The sequence below is a fragment of the Eulemur rufifrons genome, chromosome 20 (assembly GCF_041146395.1).
Source record: "Eulemur rufifrons isolate Redbay chromosome 20, OSU_ERuf_1, whole genome shotgun sequence".
Lineage (NCBI taxonomy): Eukaryota > Metazoa > Chordata > Mammalia > Primates > Lemuridae > Eulemur > Eulemur rufifrons.
The window spans coordinates 24,628,619-24,644,504 of NC_091002.1; the positions used below are offsets into that span (position 1 = coordinate 24,628,619).

At 60.1% G+C, this 15,886-nt stretch overlaps 1 protein-coding gene across 1 annotated transcript; it reads right to left on the minus strand.

Annotated features, from left to right (window-relative positions):
- Window positions 1–553: 553 nt before the first annotated feature.
- Window positions 554–14,711, minus strand: BPIFB2 (BPI fold containing family B member 2). Its single transcript, XM_069495755.1, has 15 exons — window positions 14,606–14,711; window positions 12,256–12,349; window positions 10,762–10,866; window positions 9,760–9,906; window positions 9,451–9,511; window positions 8,025–8,085; window positions 5,321–5,412; window positions 4,880–5,065; window positions 4,588–4,641; window positions 3,985–4,155; window positions 3,308–3,375; window positions 3,123–3,168; window positions 2,432–2,495; window positions 2,018–2,094; window positions 554–595 (listed from the first exon to the last, which is right to left on the minus strand). Exons 1-15 carry the CDS (start codon window positions 14,709–14,711, stop codon window positions 554–556), a joined length of 1,374 nt encoding a protein of 457 aa, XP_069351856.1.
- Window positions 14,712–15,886: the final 1,175 nt, after the last annotated feature.

Genomic DNA, 15,886 nt, shown 5'->3' on the forward strand with positions numbered 1-15,886 from the left:
CAGGCAGAGTCCACAGTGCCTGAAGGGCCACCACGGTGCTCTAACTTCCAGCTCATCCGTGTTGCTGTCTGGGGCTGTCTTTCAAAAATGGAGCTCCCCTGGGCAAGGAGGTGACAGAGTCAACAAATGTGGTCCACAGAGATGTGGTCACATCTTTTTCCTCTCTTGGGCAGCTTTGGTGGCTCCGGGGACAGATGGGACCCAAGGACTGCCTTGGATATGCAGAGTTCACCAGGCCTGGCTAGAAAGTTGCAGCTCAAAAGAAGTTGTTTAATGCAAGAGGGGAGGTCTACACAGCCTGGAGGAGCAGTGTGCTCCCCGCCAGGAGGGGACAGGGGACAGAGCAGGAAGTGAGGGAAGAGGAGGGGGAGAGTCGGGGAGGAAATGAGAGAGCGGGACCCAGGCACTCAGTGAACATTAAACAGCTTGGCCCGGCAGTCTGGCTTGCTGGTGATAGCTGAATGTGGCTGCCTCAGTTTCCCCCATGGCGTGAGGTCAGAGTGTCCCCGGAGCAGCGAGCTGGCACGCTCTCAGCCCTCCCAGTCATCCTGCCTCAGTGCAGGTAGAAGAGTTCACTGGATACCACGACGTAGCCCTGAAGGACAGAGAAAACCAGGGACCAGGTCAGAGGCCGCACGAGGCCGGGGAGGACCCCAGCCGCCCATCAGCCTGGCTCCGAGCTCACGCTCTGCCATTCTTGCTGCGTGTCCTGAGGAGACTCCTTTGGCTCTCTAGGCCTCAGTTTCCCTCTCTGTCACTCGGGGGTGGTGAGGCGGCTGTGAGGTGCAGTGAGACCCCTCAGGAGGAGCACTCGGCGTGGGGCCAGCACTGGATGCGTGTCCAGTGGTCAGGACCACTGCTGTTTGGGGACCAGAACTCCAGAACCATCGATATCTTCTCCGAGTCTGGGTCTCCCCAGCAGAGGACGCTCCACGCTCCCTGCTCTCTCTGCTGCCCTGCAGAAACGTTCCGGAGAGCCGCTCCTCTTCCATCCTTTCATTCAACAAACCTTCACTGAGCCTCTGCTACAAGCCAAGCCCCGTGGCAGGTACCGGGGACCCAGCAGAGGACAAGCCGGACCCGCTTCCTGCGCAGCACAGCTCGTAGTCTAGGGGGACGCGGTCCAACACAGTAGCCCTTAGCCACACGTGCCTGTGGCCGATAGTGGCTACTGCTCTGGACAGTGCAAATTTCCATCCTCGCAGAAAGTTCCGCAGAACAGTGCTGATCTAGGGACCTATGACTTCTGTCCCAGTAGGCTGGATTCAGGAGTGCCGAGAGGGGTCAGCCACTGACTGTGCCCGTTTCGGGGAGTCTGGTGGGATTCCCACTAACGCCCCTGCCCCTCTGTGCACCGACTGTCCTCATGTGGGCACATCACCCAAGTGCCTCGGGGCCAGAGCTCTTAAGGAACCAGGGCATCCTCCCTGGGAAGACACTGGCGGGTCACACTGAGGGGGCGTGAACAGCACATGCAGATGTTGGGCTTGAGAGACTTTGGTTCAGTTTTCTGTTCTATGCACGTCCTGTTGAGTGAATTTCCTTTTCTATCCCAGGTAAAACAGGGGAAAAAAAGTAGGATCTCACCCTGGGTTCACAGTTTCCGATCCAGGGAAAGCTATTCTAGAAAGCTCAGGAAGCTCCCTACCGCCAGGCTGCAGAGGGTTGTCTACAAAGCTAGAAGGAGCCCCTCTGTCATCTTCCTCCAGACCCCACAGGGGTCGTGCCATGGGACAAATGCCCTGAGTGTGGCCTGCTGTGATATTTGACGGGGACTAACAGGCGGGCGGACCCTTGGCACCAGCGCCTCTTGATGTCCTGAATTGTACAACTCGTGCAGTTAAGGATTCCTGGCGCGGTCCTGGCGGGAGCAGGGTGCACCCCCAGGCCTGGCTGACCCTGAGCCCCCACAGTTTGCACTAGCAGGGCGGCAGGAGCGAGGTGACCCCCACCTCACCGAGCCAGCCTCCCTCCGACAGTGGAAGAAGCCCCTCTGGTCACACCCAAAGGCTCTCACCTCGTAGACAGAGACCTCGGGGTCGACGTAGAAGAGGTTGACCACGTTGGGGAGGGAAATTCCTATGCCCAGGAGAGCTGCGGGTAGAAAGAAGGATCGAGTTGTGCTGGGAGCGATAACAGGTCATTGCCTGGAGCCGGCCCTGAGAGGGAGTCCTCATGTGCCTCATGACGCTGACTCCTCACAGATGCCCAGGAGGTAGATGCCGTTATTACACCCATTTTACAGAAGGGGAAACTGAGGCTCTGAGAGGGAGAGGAACTTAGCAAAGATCACACGGCTGCCCATGTGTGTCAAGGTGCCACCCTCTTAATCTTCGAGCAGGGAGGTGGGAAGCGGGCGAGGACTGGGCACGGGACCGGGGTGAGGTCAGGAGGGGCCTGAGGGCCCCACTGGGGCAGAGGGAGGCCTCACCGTTGAGGTGGCTCAGCAGGGGCTCCTCAAACACGCTGCCCACGAGTGCACGCACTTGGCCCATCTGTGGCCACACAGCCAGTGGGGTGGGACACGGGGAGAGATGGACAGTTTTAGGCACACGCATGAACACACACACACACACACACACACAGACGGCAGAGGCGGAGGGAGGAGGAAGGAGGACGGGTCACCTATGTCCTGGCTTCAAGCGGAGCCGAGCTGCACCCCAGGGCCGGGTCAGGCACCAGAGAGCAATGCTTGCCCAAGCGGAGGCTGAAGGACAGGCACTGACTTGCTGGCACCCACGCCTTGTGACCAGCAGGGGACTGGCCAGCAGACCGCCTGCCGCCAGGTGGCCGACAGACACACAGACTGACAGCCGGGTGGAGGGGGCAGCACACTGACTGGCACATCAACTGACAAGTGGATGCTTGGTGGCCCGTGGCCCAAACACGTCACTCAGCTGAAGGGACAGGCCACATTCTGACTTGTCCAACTGACGGGTGGACTCTTGGGCCGAGGGCTGGGTGACGAGTCATCAACTACAGAGTGACAGGCAGGCAGGCTGACTGGCCACTGTCCCCAGACACCCTGGGGAAGCCTGGTTATGGTGACACATACAGACACATGCACACACGCCCCTTCCCCAGGCTCAAGGCCCGCCCCGCCCCCCCAGCCCTGCACTCACATCAATGAAGCCCACGTTGGAGTAGGACACCGCGAGCTGGATGTCCCTGAAGAGAAGCAGGAGGGTTTGGCTGGGCCCTGCACACCCCAGCCCCGGGCTCCCCTGGCTGACACCGCGACCCGTGTGGCTGTGGGCCCATTGCGCAGAACACACCGAGGCTGCTGGGCCCAGGAGGTCTCGCTTACCCCAGCACAGACGTGGTCCCCTGGAGCTTCGCCCTGGACACGGACAGCTGGAGGCTCAGGTCTACCACCTGTGCGTGCGGGGAGAGCAGGGTAAGTGGTCACAGAGCCACGAGGGAGCCTTCGCGGGCCACCAGCTACCCAGCCTCCCACGCACCTCCCCACACGCTCAGGCAACAGGTGTGCACGGAGCACCTGCCGTGTGCCAGGCCGCGCGGTGAGCACCGGGGACAGCACAGCACTCACAAGGCAGGCCGGGCCCCTGCCCTGCAGACCCACCGCAGGCACATGGGGGAGGCAGACAGTAGCCAAAGTAACAAGGGAGGGTCCTTTCAGAGAGTGGCAGGTGCCACGAAGGCAGAGTGGTGGCATGGAGAAGGCTGCTGGGGACCTTCTCATGCAGGGTGGCCCAGGAAGGCTGCCCTAAAGGATCCGAGCTTTAAGCCGAGACCTGAAAGATGAGGAGGGGCCAGCGAAGCCCAGAGCCAGGGCAGGAGAGTCCTAGGCAGAGAGTTCAGAGTGTGCAAAGGCCCTGGGGCAGGAATGTCTTGCCATGTTCGAGGAACAGCGAGGAGACCAGTATGACTCTAACAAAGCGAGTGAGGAGAGTGCAAGAGGCAGTGAGAGTTCCCTGAGAGTCGCCCACCCCCAGCTACTCCCACCCGGCCCAGAGCACTCACCACATCCAGGGTGAAGAGAGAATTGAAAGCCGAGTTGGAGGTCACGGCCAGGACTTCCACAAAGGGCTGCAGCCGCAGTGTGGCGTTGTTGGGATGGAGCGTGGCCACGGGTGTGGCACGCAGTCGCACCTTGATCACCACGGGCATGGGCTCGGGGAACTGGTGGGCCACCTGGGGAGGCAGAGTGGGAGGAGGGCCCCCCACCCGGGGCAAACCTGGGTGGGCTGTGTAGCCAGTCACTCCCCAAATGCTGGTCAAACCACTGCTGGGCTGTACGTGGCTGGGCCACAGAGATGGGTCCACCCCAGGCTGCTGGATTAGAGGGTTGGTCCTCCCCCGGACGGTGATCCCCGAGCTCAGTCATGAGGACGGACACGGGAGAGGCAGGAGAAGAGGCTCCCCGGGCAGTGAGCATCGCTCGGGCAAAGGCACAAGGAGGAGGAAGAACGCGGTGCCTGGGCAGGAGGAGGGGCCTCCCTGCCACGTAGGTCGGATGCGGGACCCCACTTGGGACAGACACAAGCCAGCAGAGATCCCACAGCCCGGAGAACCCCCACCCCAATCCCATGTCTCAGCCCCTGGAACGGCAGAAACGTCACCAACCTCAGGGATGAGCTGGCCCAGCTCGGAGGTGTTCAGCGGGTTGTCATCTGACCTCTGAAATCAGCCCCCCACACCACGAAGGGTTTTAGGGCAGCCGCTCCCCAAGCTAGATCACCACTTGCCCCCTCACAGACAGGAATCACAGACCCTGTTTAACTCTTCCGACAGCTTTCCGGTGGCCCCAGTCCCCAGCTGCCCCACCCACCCACGATTTGGCCTCCGTGGGGTCTCCCCAGGCTGGGCCACAGGGCACCCCTGCCCCCCACGCCCTGGCAGCAGGGCCAGCCCTCACCAGCTGCCCTGTGATGTCCAGGTTGAGGGCGCCGGCTTTCTGCAGCAGCAGGAGGGCGGAGTCTAACAGGTCCTGCGAGATGCCCACAGTGGCCCTGGTGTCCTCGTTGTGCACGTGCTCTGGCAGCGCGAAGGGGGCGGGATCCCTGGGCAGGACGATGGGCTTGCCCAGCAGGAAGAGGACAGCCTATGGGGGCGGGGAGGGAGAGAAGCGGCAGGGTGGCAGCAGGGAGCTGGCGCCCCGGCAGATCCTGGGCCCCTAGACATCACCCCCGCCACCACCTGTCCAGCCTCACGCCTTTGCCTGTATGCCACGCTCCCGGCCGGGATGCCAGCCCAGCTCCTCTCCCCTCAACTCCCTGCTCCCTCGGGAATCTCCCGGGACACCACGGACTCCAGAGGCAGCAAGCCCTCCGCTCTGGGCTGACAAGGAGTCACTTACGGTGATATCCAAGGAAATGTAGTCACTAGTGACCGTGGGCTCACTGATCATGGTGTAGCGAATCTGGGACTCAGGACCCACAGGGTTGAGGCCTTAATGAAACGGGATGGAGAAGAAAAGGTGGCTCGCTTGGCACGAGCCACCAACGCCACCTGCATCCAGCAAACATTATCTGATCACCCAGAGCCAGGCCAAGAAACAGAAGAGGCGAGGCAGGGCTCTGAGTGGGCACGTTGGAGCGGCCAAGTGCACACACCCAAGGTTAGCTACTCGCAGCCTGCCCCTCTCCCCTTAGGCAGCCCTCGCAGCCAGGTTCCCGCTTTCCCATGCGGTAGAAAACTAGTGACCCCAAATCAGAAGGAAGGAGAGGGGTCAGACCAGGCACAGACTCCTCCTGGCAAAGGCAAGAAGGATCCACAGAGAAAGAAGAGAGCTCACGTGTATCGAAGTCTAGACATTGGACGTACACGATCTCATTCAATCCTCAGGACAATCCTGTGGGGCATTTTACACACACACACACACGCGTGCACACATGCACACGCACACACAGTCTGGCGAGGTTCAGTCCCGCCGGAGTGTATACTGGGTCAGGAGCTCCAAGGGCACGTACCCCTGCGGCCAGTCGGCACAAAAGCACAGAAGCCCGACCTCCCTACAGACCCTCCAGGCAGCCCTCGGCCAGACACTGCTAAGCGCCCCCTTCCTCTGAGGCGAGTTTACCGAAAGCTCGGAATATTCTGGTTGGGAAGGTTGCAAAGGGTGAGCCCCTGGGGGGACACAGCTGGAAGGCAAGGCAGGCACAGGCTCAACCCCAGCCGTCAGGAAAGCTCTGCTCAGTCCCAGGAGCTCCCCAAGGGACGGAGCCACAGCGCCCACAGCAGTCACCTGCTCACGAACACCCTCCTTCCCTGTCTCCCTCGCCCCTTCCCAACCCGTGCTCCCTAGAGCACCCACCTCCCACAGGAACCACTCTCACTAAAATCCTCCTCTCTGGGTCGGCTTCTGGGGTCAGTCAGACTGTCACCTACACCTGCAGTCAGTCAGTCACCCCTGGGTAATGACCTCTGGAAAAATCGCAGGTGAGCAAGCCTGACAGGGGTGGAGGGGAGAGGAAGGCCTTGGCCTGCGCCCTGCCTGGATGATGCGTGGCCCCTGAGGAGGGAAAGAGGAGCAGGGACACTTTGGAGCGGAAGAGTTTGCTGCCCAGGACGTGCTCAGTCGGAGGAGCCTGTGGGACTTCCCGGAGGTGGTGTCCAGGAGGAAGTGGGATGTCAGGGCCTGAGCTCAGGGTAAGCCCCCAGCCCTGAAAGTGGGGGAGGGGAAGTGAGTCCCACAGAGAAGAACAATGTGCAGGTCTGAGATGTGGGGGCAAGTCCAGGGGAGCACGAAATACGCAGGTGGGAGAGGCCATTGCAAACAGAGATGCACCCCTACACACACACACACACACACACACACACACACGACGTTCATGGCAAGAGCCCAGAACTGCCCAGCCCTCAGGCATGAATTCCTCCCCCCAAATACACCTGCAGGAGAGCTCCCGAGACGGTGCCCGCACCCAGCCTACAGCTGGCACCAGGGTCTCCTCCCCACTCCCTCCTGCCCAGAGCCTTCTACAGACTGTGCCCAGCCCTGGGACTGGCACCCAGAGGCTCTGAGGATGCAAGAGAGGACAAGGACAGGGTCCCCTTGGGTCACTCGGCCACTCTCCCTGAGCTGCTTAAAGAACGCTCAAAAATCTGAACTCAAAATTTGAACTCAAAATCTTCAAAGTGTGAGTCTTAGCACTGGAGAATCTTAGCACCATTGACTCTTAGAATCTAGAATCATTCACATTTTCAGAATCGTGGGATTTCAGACACCAGAATCCCACCACGGGAAGGGACCTTGCAGTTGCCTTAATGAAACCCTTGAACCCTTTCTGCACCATCCCAGAGAGGCAGGGGTGCCAGGTGGGCACGCATGTCATTAGAGGGGGCTCGGCACGTGCTCAGGGTCTGGGGCTCGTGCCTGGGCTTCATGGGAGGTGTTTTGCGGCTAATTCTTCAATGGGACAGTTACGCATTTATCGTGAGGCCACATTAGGAGGGATAAATAACCACCCCCTCTAACTGGTGATACCATGAGGATTACTGTTGGTTTCTGATTCTTGATAGTGATAAAAAGTTTTCTTTGCAACTAATTCAAGAAAGAGGAAGTTGATGGAACGGAAATTGTTAAATCAGGACAGGAGGCTGCACCGCATCAAGGCTGAGAGATCTTGCTCTGGGGCCCGCCCGGCTGGGTTCCCGCCGTGCTGCCCAGGCTGTACCGCTCAACCTTTCTGGGCCTCTGTAAACTGTGGGTAATAATAGAACCTCCCTTGCAGGGTGGCTGTGAGAATTTAGCGTGACAGTCCGCGCAGAGCGCTGAGCATAGCGCTGGGCCTGGGAAACAAGCTGGGTCTATTTAATAAAGTGCTGGACTTTGCGTCTTGGTTTGGGAGGAAAAAAGATGACAGAATCAAAGACTTGGTTCTAGAATTTGGAGATTCTGAGATCCCGTGAATAATTATGCAGTTTTGGGGAGCCCACAATTCAGTCATCCTATGATTGACCTCCTAGAGGTCAGCCCTGACCCAGGAGGGGAGTCTTAGAAGGGTCTTAGGGGCCCCAGAGGGTCCCAGAGGTCCCACCCCACCCCCGCTCCCAGGTCTTACCAATTAACGTGCCCAGGTGGGCATTGAGTTCCTGCACCAGGCTGGCAACGCCCAGGCACAGCTGTGGCAAGAGAGACAGGAGGCTGGAGTTAGGGGGTCCTCAGGTGGGAGGGGCAAGGGTCCCTGTCTAGAGCCTCCCCTGACCCGTGCACCAAGCCTGGGACCCCTCCCTCCCTCCACCACCGGCTGGGCGTCTCCCGGCACCTCCTCTGGGCACTGAGGAAGTAGGAGAAGCTGCCCGAGGCTGAGGGGAACTGCATGGGCCCACAGGGGTCATGGACAGAACAGAGGCTGGGAGCACAGCGGAGGTGCCCACAGGCTGGGCCTGGGCAACTGAGGCAGGAGCCCGCAGCAGTGGGCCCCACAGGGCCAGCTGGTGAGAGGCTGGTGCCCGTGGCGGGCCTCAGATGCCAGGCCAGGAAGATTGGAGGCTCTTCCAGGCACAGTGGGCGGCCGGAGAAGCAGATTAAGCCGGGGTCAGTGTGATCGAAGGTGGGGGCAGAGGAGGAACTGCGAGGCCGGGGCGCTCACAGCCTGTCCAGGCCGGAGCTGGTGAGACTGGGCCAGGGAGGCCAGGAGGAAGAGGGGAGGGCCGAGTCCTCCCCTCCCGCAGTGCGGCCCGCAGCCCCTTGCCCAGAGGAGGCTGGCTGAGAGGGGAGCAGGGGGCCGCAGGGAGAAGCAGCACTGGACCGACAGGCAGGGTGGAGGGACCACTTAGGCAGCCTGCAGCCACCTGTACCCCTTGAGACTTAGATTTCTGATCTCCAAGATGGGAACGTTGCAGTCCACTTCTGGGGGCTGTTGACTTGGTCTCTCCTACTGTTCCTTAAAGGGAGGTGGGGGTGGGCTGGGACGAGGCAGAGGGGGAGAACCAGCCCCCCCTGGGCAGTGGGACCCTGGTGATCTCTCCCCGGGTCAGCCCCATGCGGAGAGTGACAGGAGCTAAAATAACAACAGCAGCTGCACTCACTCTGACAAATGCCGCCGTCAGAAACTCTTCTCAAATGGAGTGGGCTCAGTCCCCCACAACCCGGCGGAGGGGCTTTGCGGAGTCAGGGGCAGAGAGAGGCTGAGTGACCAGCCCACAGTGCACAGCTGGGAAGGAGGGTGCCAGCACCCAGCCAGGCCACATATCTGGCTCCAGCGCCCATGCCTTGCCCACTGTGACTTTGTCTCCTTTCCATAAACCACACAGTCCCCACTCAACCCTCTGTCGTGGACCTGGGTCTCCCCTGGAGGATGAACCTCCCTCCCCTCCAGCATGGCACCAGCCCCTTCCCTGCCTTCATGGGGAAAGCCGAGGCACCGTGAAGGCCTTCTATTTTAAAAACCCCAAGCGAAGCCCCCCAGGCCCGAGGCCCGCCCGTCCTTCACCCAGGCTTGCGGGGTGATGCCCTCCTCGCTGAGACACCGTCAAGCCCTTTACCTTGTTACTCAAGACAGCTCTAATGTGCTCCTGCACCGCGGCCAGCAGCGCTCGGGAGGTGCTGGGGGAGAGACAGGGGAGGCTCCCGAGTCCCCGGACCACCCACGTTAGGTCCCGTCCCGGCAAAGACCTCAGGCAGGTCCCCCCACCGCCTCTGTGCCTTGGTGTCCGCAGCCATAAAACAGGCATGATCATGGGCATGCCTTACGCCATCGTGGCCATTAGATAAAATCCTGAGTGGGAAGCTCAAAAAATGTCACCACAGCCTCAGCATCTGGCATTTCCGCCCTGCCCTCGCCAGGTGCTCACCTGTTACTGTCATTGAAATCACTGGAGTAGCCTAAGAGCGGGAAGCAGTAAGGGATGCTGACCACAGGGGTCTCGATGGAGCTCTGGGCCACGCGGGCATCGGCCAGCAGTTCCACCGGCAGCGTCAGCTCCAGGGGCTCCGGGACACTGCAGGGAAGCCGGTCCTGAGCCCCCGCAGCACCACCCAGCGCAGCCCACCACGGCTGACGAGAGACCCCGCGAGTCCCCCAGCACGTGCCTGCCCTCCACTCACGGTGAGACAGCCCCACCCGGGACCTGGACACCCCCGCCAAAACTCCCCTCAGGGTCACAGACATTGCGGCAGTGGGGTGTGACCTCCAGCTCCCTGGGCCCTCTCACTGCGAGACCCTGGGCCAGCCATTTGCCGCCCTGAGCCTCAGTTTTCTCTTCTGTGAAATGGACGTAAGATCGGTGGTGCCTATTTCACAGGGCCGTGCTGAGTTTTCTATGAAATAAGCATGTAAAACCACCCACCTCAGAGCCTGGCCCACAGTAAGCACTCATAAAATTGTAGTATCAGGCGGAGGAGAGAAAATAATAGATCCGTCTGCATGCCCAGCTCATAGTTTGAAAATTAAACGCAGTAACGTGGAACGTGCCTGATGCATGGAAATAATTCTGACAGCTACAGGGATGGAGCATCCTCGATGGGCCTCGCACTGCGCAAGGGAGGGCGGTGTCACCACTACAGCAATGAACCCATTCACTGCGACCCTCACAGCCACCCCACGAAGGTTCACCCCACTTTACAGATGAGGAGACTGAGGGTTGGAGAAGGCAAGCAACTCTGCCCAGTGGCGCGGCTGCTGAGCAGGGTCTGGGCTCTCAGGAGTCCTTCCAGGGTGGGAGGGAGAGGGCGCCAGCAGGGAGTCGGGGGGCCTGGGCGACGATCCTAGAGGAGTTGCCAACCCCCTCCCCTCACTCTGCCCCTCAGAGCCTCTCGGAAACTCCTCTCACACCCCAACAATGAGATTCACTCACCGAAAGATCTTAAAAGTAAAATTGGCCGCTGCCGACAAGCGAATCCCAAAATCAGCAATGAATTTCAAATCAAATTGGGGCAGGTGGACATTCAGAATCTGGATCCTGCAAGACAGTAATCAAGGTGACAGAGAGGCTCCTGTTAAACCGTGCTCTGAGGCACACCCTCGCTGCTGGTGTTATGAAGAAGGACTTTCCGACAACTGCAACCATGAGGTGAAGGAGAGAGGTGGTGAGCTCTCCATCACGGGGGGCATGCAAGCCAAAGGTGGACAACCAGGCTGGGAGGGAAACCATGCAGGGGCCCCAGCATTGGGCAGGATTTGGGGGAAATGATTGCTCAGGCTTGTGACAATTCCTGACAGCAGTCTGGAAAGTTGGGAAGGTGGGGAAAAAAAGGCTGTGGGCTCCACAGAAGGCAGAACTCCCTCTCTAGTGTTCTAGCCAACAGAAACACACCCCTTTAAACCTGCCTGTTCTGCTTGCTAAGCACTCTCCAGCTCACCTGCGATTTCTTTTTCCTAAATGAAAGTCATTTTTGTCCCGTATAGCAGTGGGGGGAGGAATTCAGATGCGACAAGGTGGTTTAAAGCGTAAGGGTCACATCAGAACCCCACCATCAGACATCCTCGCTGTTAGCCTTGGGTGACGTCTTTCCACGACTCTCCTACGGACGCAGGCCGACCTAGGACCTGCACCTGTTCCCTCAACAACCATCCTGGGTGTGTTCCCACGTCTACATAGGAGGGCCCCTGGCGTTGTTTTCAAACAGCTATGTCCAGACCGCAGCGCTTGTTGGGTGTTCGTGTCGCTCCCGGTTCTCCACCATTGTTAACCACGCCAGGAGCTGCAGCAACCCAGCCCTGCCTAAGTGCTCTCAAGCTGGTGGCCTCCTAGCCAGATCATTTTTACCCACTCCTTGTTCCAGTGTCCTAGAGTTTTAAATGTCTTAAAACCAGTTGACATCATTCAAAATTTGATAGACTACAGATATCTGGGAAACCCAAAGATCTGACAATAGTGGGTCTGTGTTCCCGTGTAGATGGTGACAATTGGCCGGCCCCTGGAGGTGTCTCAGTTTGAGACGACCCCACCTACCTCCGCCTTTGCATCTCTGTGTGTTAAGGGGGTTGAAGGTGGGGGTAAATTCAGCTCAGACTTGTGTGTAAATTCAGTGTCTAGCTTTTGGAGGAAGGAGCTGAGGGTCCTGCCAGTGCCCTGGGGGACCCAGCAGCCATGGCCTTGGTCCCTGAGGGTACAAATCCACAAATTCAGAGGCACCGGGCCACCTGAGTTCCTTCACCTAATTCCTCTTGCTACCCACTTGCTTGCGGAGAGGAGCACTGGTCCAGCTGTGGGGGAGTACCCACCCCTAAGTGTGAGTACTCGTCTGGGGGACTGGAGGGGTCTGCCCAATGGACAGGAGCACTCGCTTTGGGAGGACCATCCAACTAGCAGGTAGGAGCACCTTCTCTGGAGTGTGGGAGCACTCACCTGATGGGCTGAAGCACCTCTCCACTCCGGTCCAGGAAATATGGGACAGTGACATGCAGAGCCCGCTGGAGGGGGCCTTTCCCGATTTCAGACACTGTGGGGCCAGGGCAGGGTGAGATCACTGAGCAGCAAGAACACACCGCCTACCACCAGCTGCCCGCACTGTGGTCCGAGGGGACGCGGGCTGGAAGGGGGGGCTTGCACTCGAGCACACAGGGAGGGCAGCTGGCTCCCCGCAGCCCACCTTGGGTGCCCGCTGGCATGGGGCCCTCTGCAGGGCACACCCTGCCGCCCTCACTCTGCCTCTGAGAATCCTGCCTGTTTACCCTCGTCCTCAAAAGCAGCAAAGTCCTTTGCTCTCTTGCAAGGCTCCCTCTGGATCCCACCTCCTCCAGGATCCTCTCCCAAGTCCCCGAGCAGGAGCATTTCCAAGTCATGCCTGGTCTGCTGCGGAGGCGTCCCCTGGGCGGGGCGGCTGAGGACTCAGCGTCCCCCAGATGCTGGGTGCAAACCCCAGCTCTGCTCCCCACTGCCCGTGCAGCTGCCCCACCCGCAAGTTTGTAAGGACTATGATGGCATCTGTCGCTCGGGGTCCTTGTAAGGCCTCGGTGCGCAGTAAGTGCTCGCTGCCACTGCTGCCGTTTACATCTGTAACAACGGTGGCCACCGCTGACATAGCGCTCCCGTGGGGCCGGGCGCCCTTCCAAGCGCCTTAGTGCTCCTGTTATCGCGCCCAATTTACAGAGAGGTGAGGACACCTGGCCAGGGCAGCTGGCTCTCGACTGAGACACCTGGCACCCGAGCTGGGCTTCCTCACTCACCTGTGCTGCCGGACCCGAGAAAGGGGTTGATTAAACGTGAGGTGAGTTACAGTGAGAGGAGATGAGGCTGGAAGGAGGCATCGAATTAGGAGTCACAGGTCCAAGCTCTGCTCAGACTCACTGTGGGACCTCGGGAAGTCCCTGAGCCTGTCTGGGCCTCAGTTTCCCCAGACACAGAGGGTAAAGGTGGTGGTCTTCGTGTTCCTGATGTCCCTCCCTGGCCTGACCATATGCGGCTGAGCTGAGACTCACACCCCGGCCTCAGACTCCATGTGCAATGCTCCCTGACACAGGCCTTGGACTCCGGGGCTTGCAGGACCGGGTTGGGGACACAGTAGGAACCACCCAGCCCGGCCTTGGAAGCCACGTGTGCAGTGTGGGCCTCCGCCGGATTTCTGCCAGGAAGAAACACAGGCAGGCGAGCCAGGGAGGACTCCCTGGGGACAAAGGAGGCTCACAGGACAGGCAGGGAGCAGGAAGGCGGCGAGGGCGGCGGGCCTCACGTCCCTTCCTGCAGGCATCCATGCCTGGCCCCATGCGCCTGTCACACTCCGGCATGGATCACTGACCCCTTTCATTGCTGGCCCATCTGCCCGGATACAAGGTCCCGGAAGTCTGTGTGTGCCCAAGGGTGGGGGGACCCTGCCGCTTTCCTGAGCCACTGCCTCACTGCTTTGTGGCCTGGGCCATTGAAAGTTGCTTCTGCTGTCTGGCCTGAGTCCCTCGCACTGTAATCTGAGCTGGGTCTGGCCTTGGGGAAAACAGCTTCCGATTTCCCAGCTTTGGGGGGACCCTAAAGTCTCCCTGGGAGGTAGCTGAGGGTGAATAAAGATTTACATGCTGGAACTTTGGCAGTTTTTGTCCCTCCCTGGGCCTAGGTTTCCTCATCGTGCCTTCCCCAGGGGATGGGGCAGGACTTGGAAGAACCTAGCAGCAAAGCCACAGGACACAGCCTTCCCCTAAGTGGGGCCCAGAGAGGGGCTGGTTCTCTCACTCTGAGCCCAGCAGGGACCTGGCTTAGCAAGCTCCCTGCAGCACTGTGCTGGACTCGCCTCTCCCAAGCACACGTGTGCACATGGACACCACACACACACGTGTGCACCCAAGGTGCACAGCCACTCCGTGCACATACATCCAGGCATGCGCCACGGACACGCACTCTCCTCGACATTTGAGCCTACGCGTGGGCGCATCACCATGAAATTTCAAACTCATAAGTAGACACATACATGAAAAATAGCCACTCAGACCGACCCGTGCCCACCCACTAAAGCACGTGAGCGCAGTCCTGCGCACACATTTGCACACTGGCCATATGACACGTACTCCCACTCGTGCATTCATTTTAATAAATATTTGTTGAGCTGCCCTGTGTCAGGCCCTGTCTGGGTGCCAGGGACACAGCAGCAGATAAAAATCTGGGTCCTCACGAGGCTTTGGGGGTTCACAGATACACACGCACACTCAGGATCTTGCACACACGTGCAGACATGGGCTCGCAGGCACACGCTCGGCGGCACGGCTCTTACCATAGCTCAGCGCTGCCTTGTTGAGTCTGACCACGGTGCCCGGCATGGGGGCGCTGACCACCGGCAGCAGCGCCAGCAGCAGGCCCAGCCCACGCGCCCTAGCCATGGCTGCCCCGGCCGCTGCCCCAGGATCTGTGGGCTGGGGAAGGGGAAGAGAATTAGGGAGCTTGGCCCAAATGGCCCACCCCTGAGCTGCCTGATCGGAGCTCCCAGCCCTGCCCCAGACGCCCAGACCTCAGTATTCACGTCTCTGCGCTGGGAACACTTCACCCCGCCTGCTTCATCGGGAACCACTGAAAGGGTCTGGAAAAGGCCCCCAAGGCCCAGAGAAGAGTGGTCCTGCCTAAGGCCACATAGCAGACTGGGGCAGGGTGCGGGCCCCAGGCCCGGGCAGAGGAGGATGGTAAGACCCCGAATGGGGAGGCTGAGGGCAGCTTCCTGTCCCAAGAAGAGAGCCCAGGCCCACCACCCCGAGGCCCAGGGCTGTGTCACCTGATGCCAGGAGTCCAGCCCAGTGTGACAGCCCAACCTGGTGTCCAGCTGCCCAAACCCAGCCAGGGGAGAACCCAGGGTGACTCCTGTCCTCATCTCATCCTGGCCAGGTGAGGAATGGCCTCAAAGCAGGCCTCTCACCTGGCCCCGCAGCCCTCCCGCCCCCGCCCAGCTGAGCGGGCGGGTCTGTGTCCGCTCCGGGAGGGGGAGCCAGGCGGGAATAGGGCTGCTGCGCACATGGGCTCGCTGAGGCCCATCAAGGTGGCACTGGCCAAAAGTCCCACAGCAAGACCAGGGATGGACAGACGCTTCTGCAGAAGGCGGCTGGAGGTCGTATCCCACGGACCAGACAGAGAACTCGAGGCTCCTCCCGGGACGAGTGCCGGTCCCATCCCCATTCCTACCTCGGGCGGCTCTGCAAGCAGGTGCGCGGTCTGCCCCAGGTGGGCAAGTGTAGAGGCTGCTATATGAGGCCGTGCGGTACACAGGGCCACTGGGAAGGGACCGGAGGAGTGGCAGGTTTGCTTGTGGTTGCAAGTGTTTTCCCTGCAAACACGGCCTTTGCCAGAGCGTCCCCTCCACATGCGCATGCGGCTGCCACGTAGCCGGGCCTGGCTGCCAACCTCGGCAAGACCCTGGGGTCGGGCAGCTTTGGCCTCAAGGGCCAGGAGATATCCGAAAGGAAGGCTGCTCCTAAGAGGGTCCCAGGAGGGTCCCCTCATCACCCCAGCCTGGTCCAGCTAAGACCCAGGAGGAAGGGGGTGCCCAAAGGCAGGAAGACGGCACCTC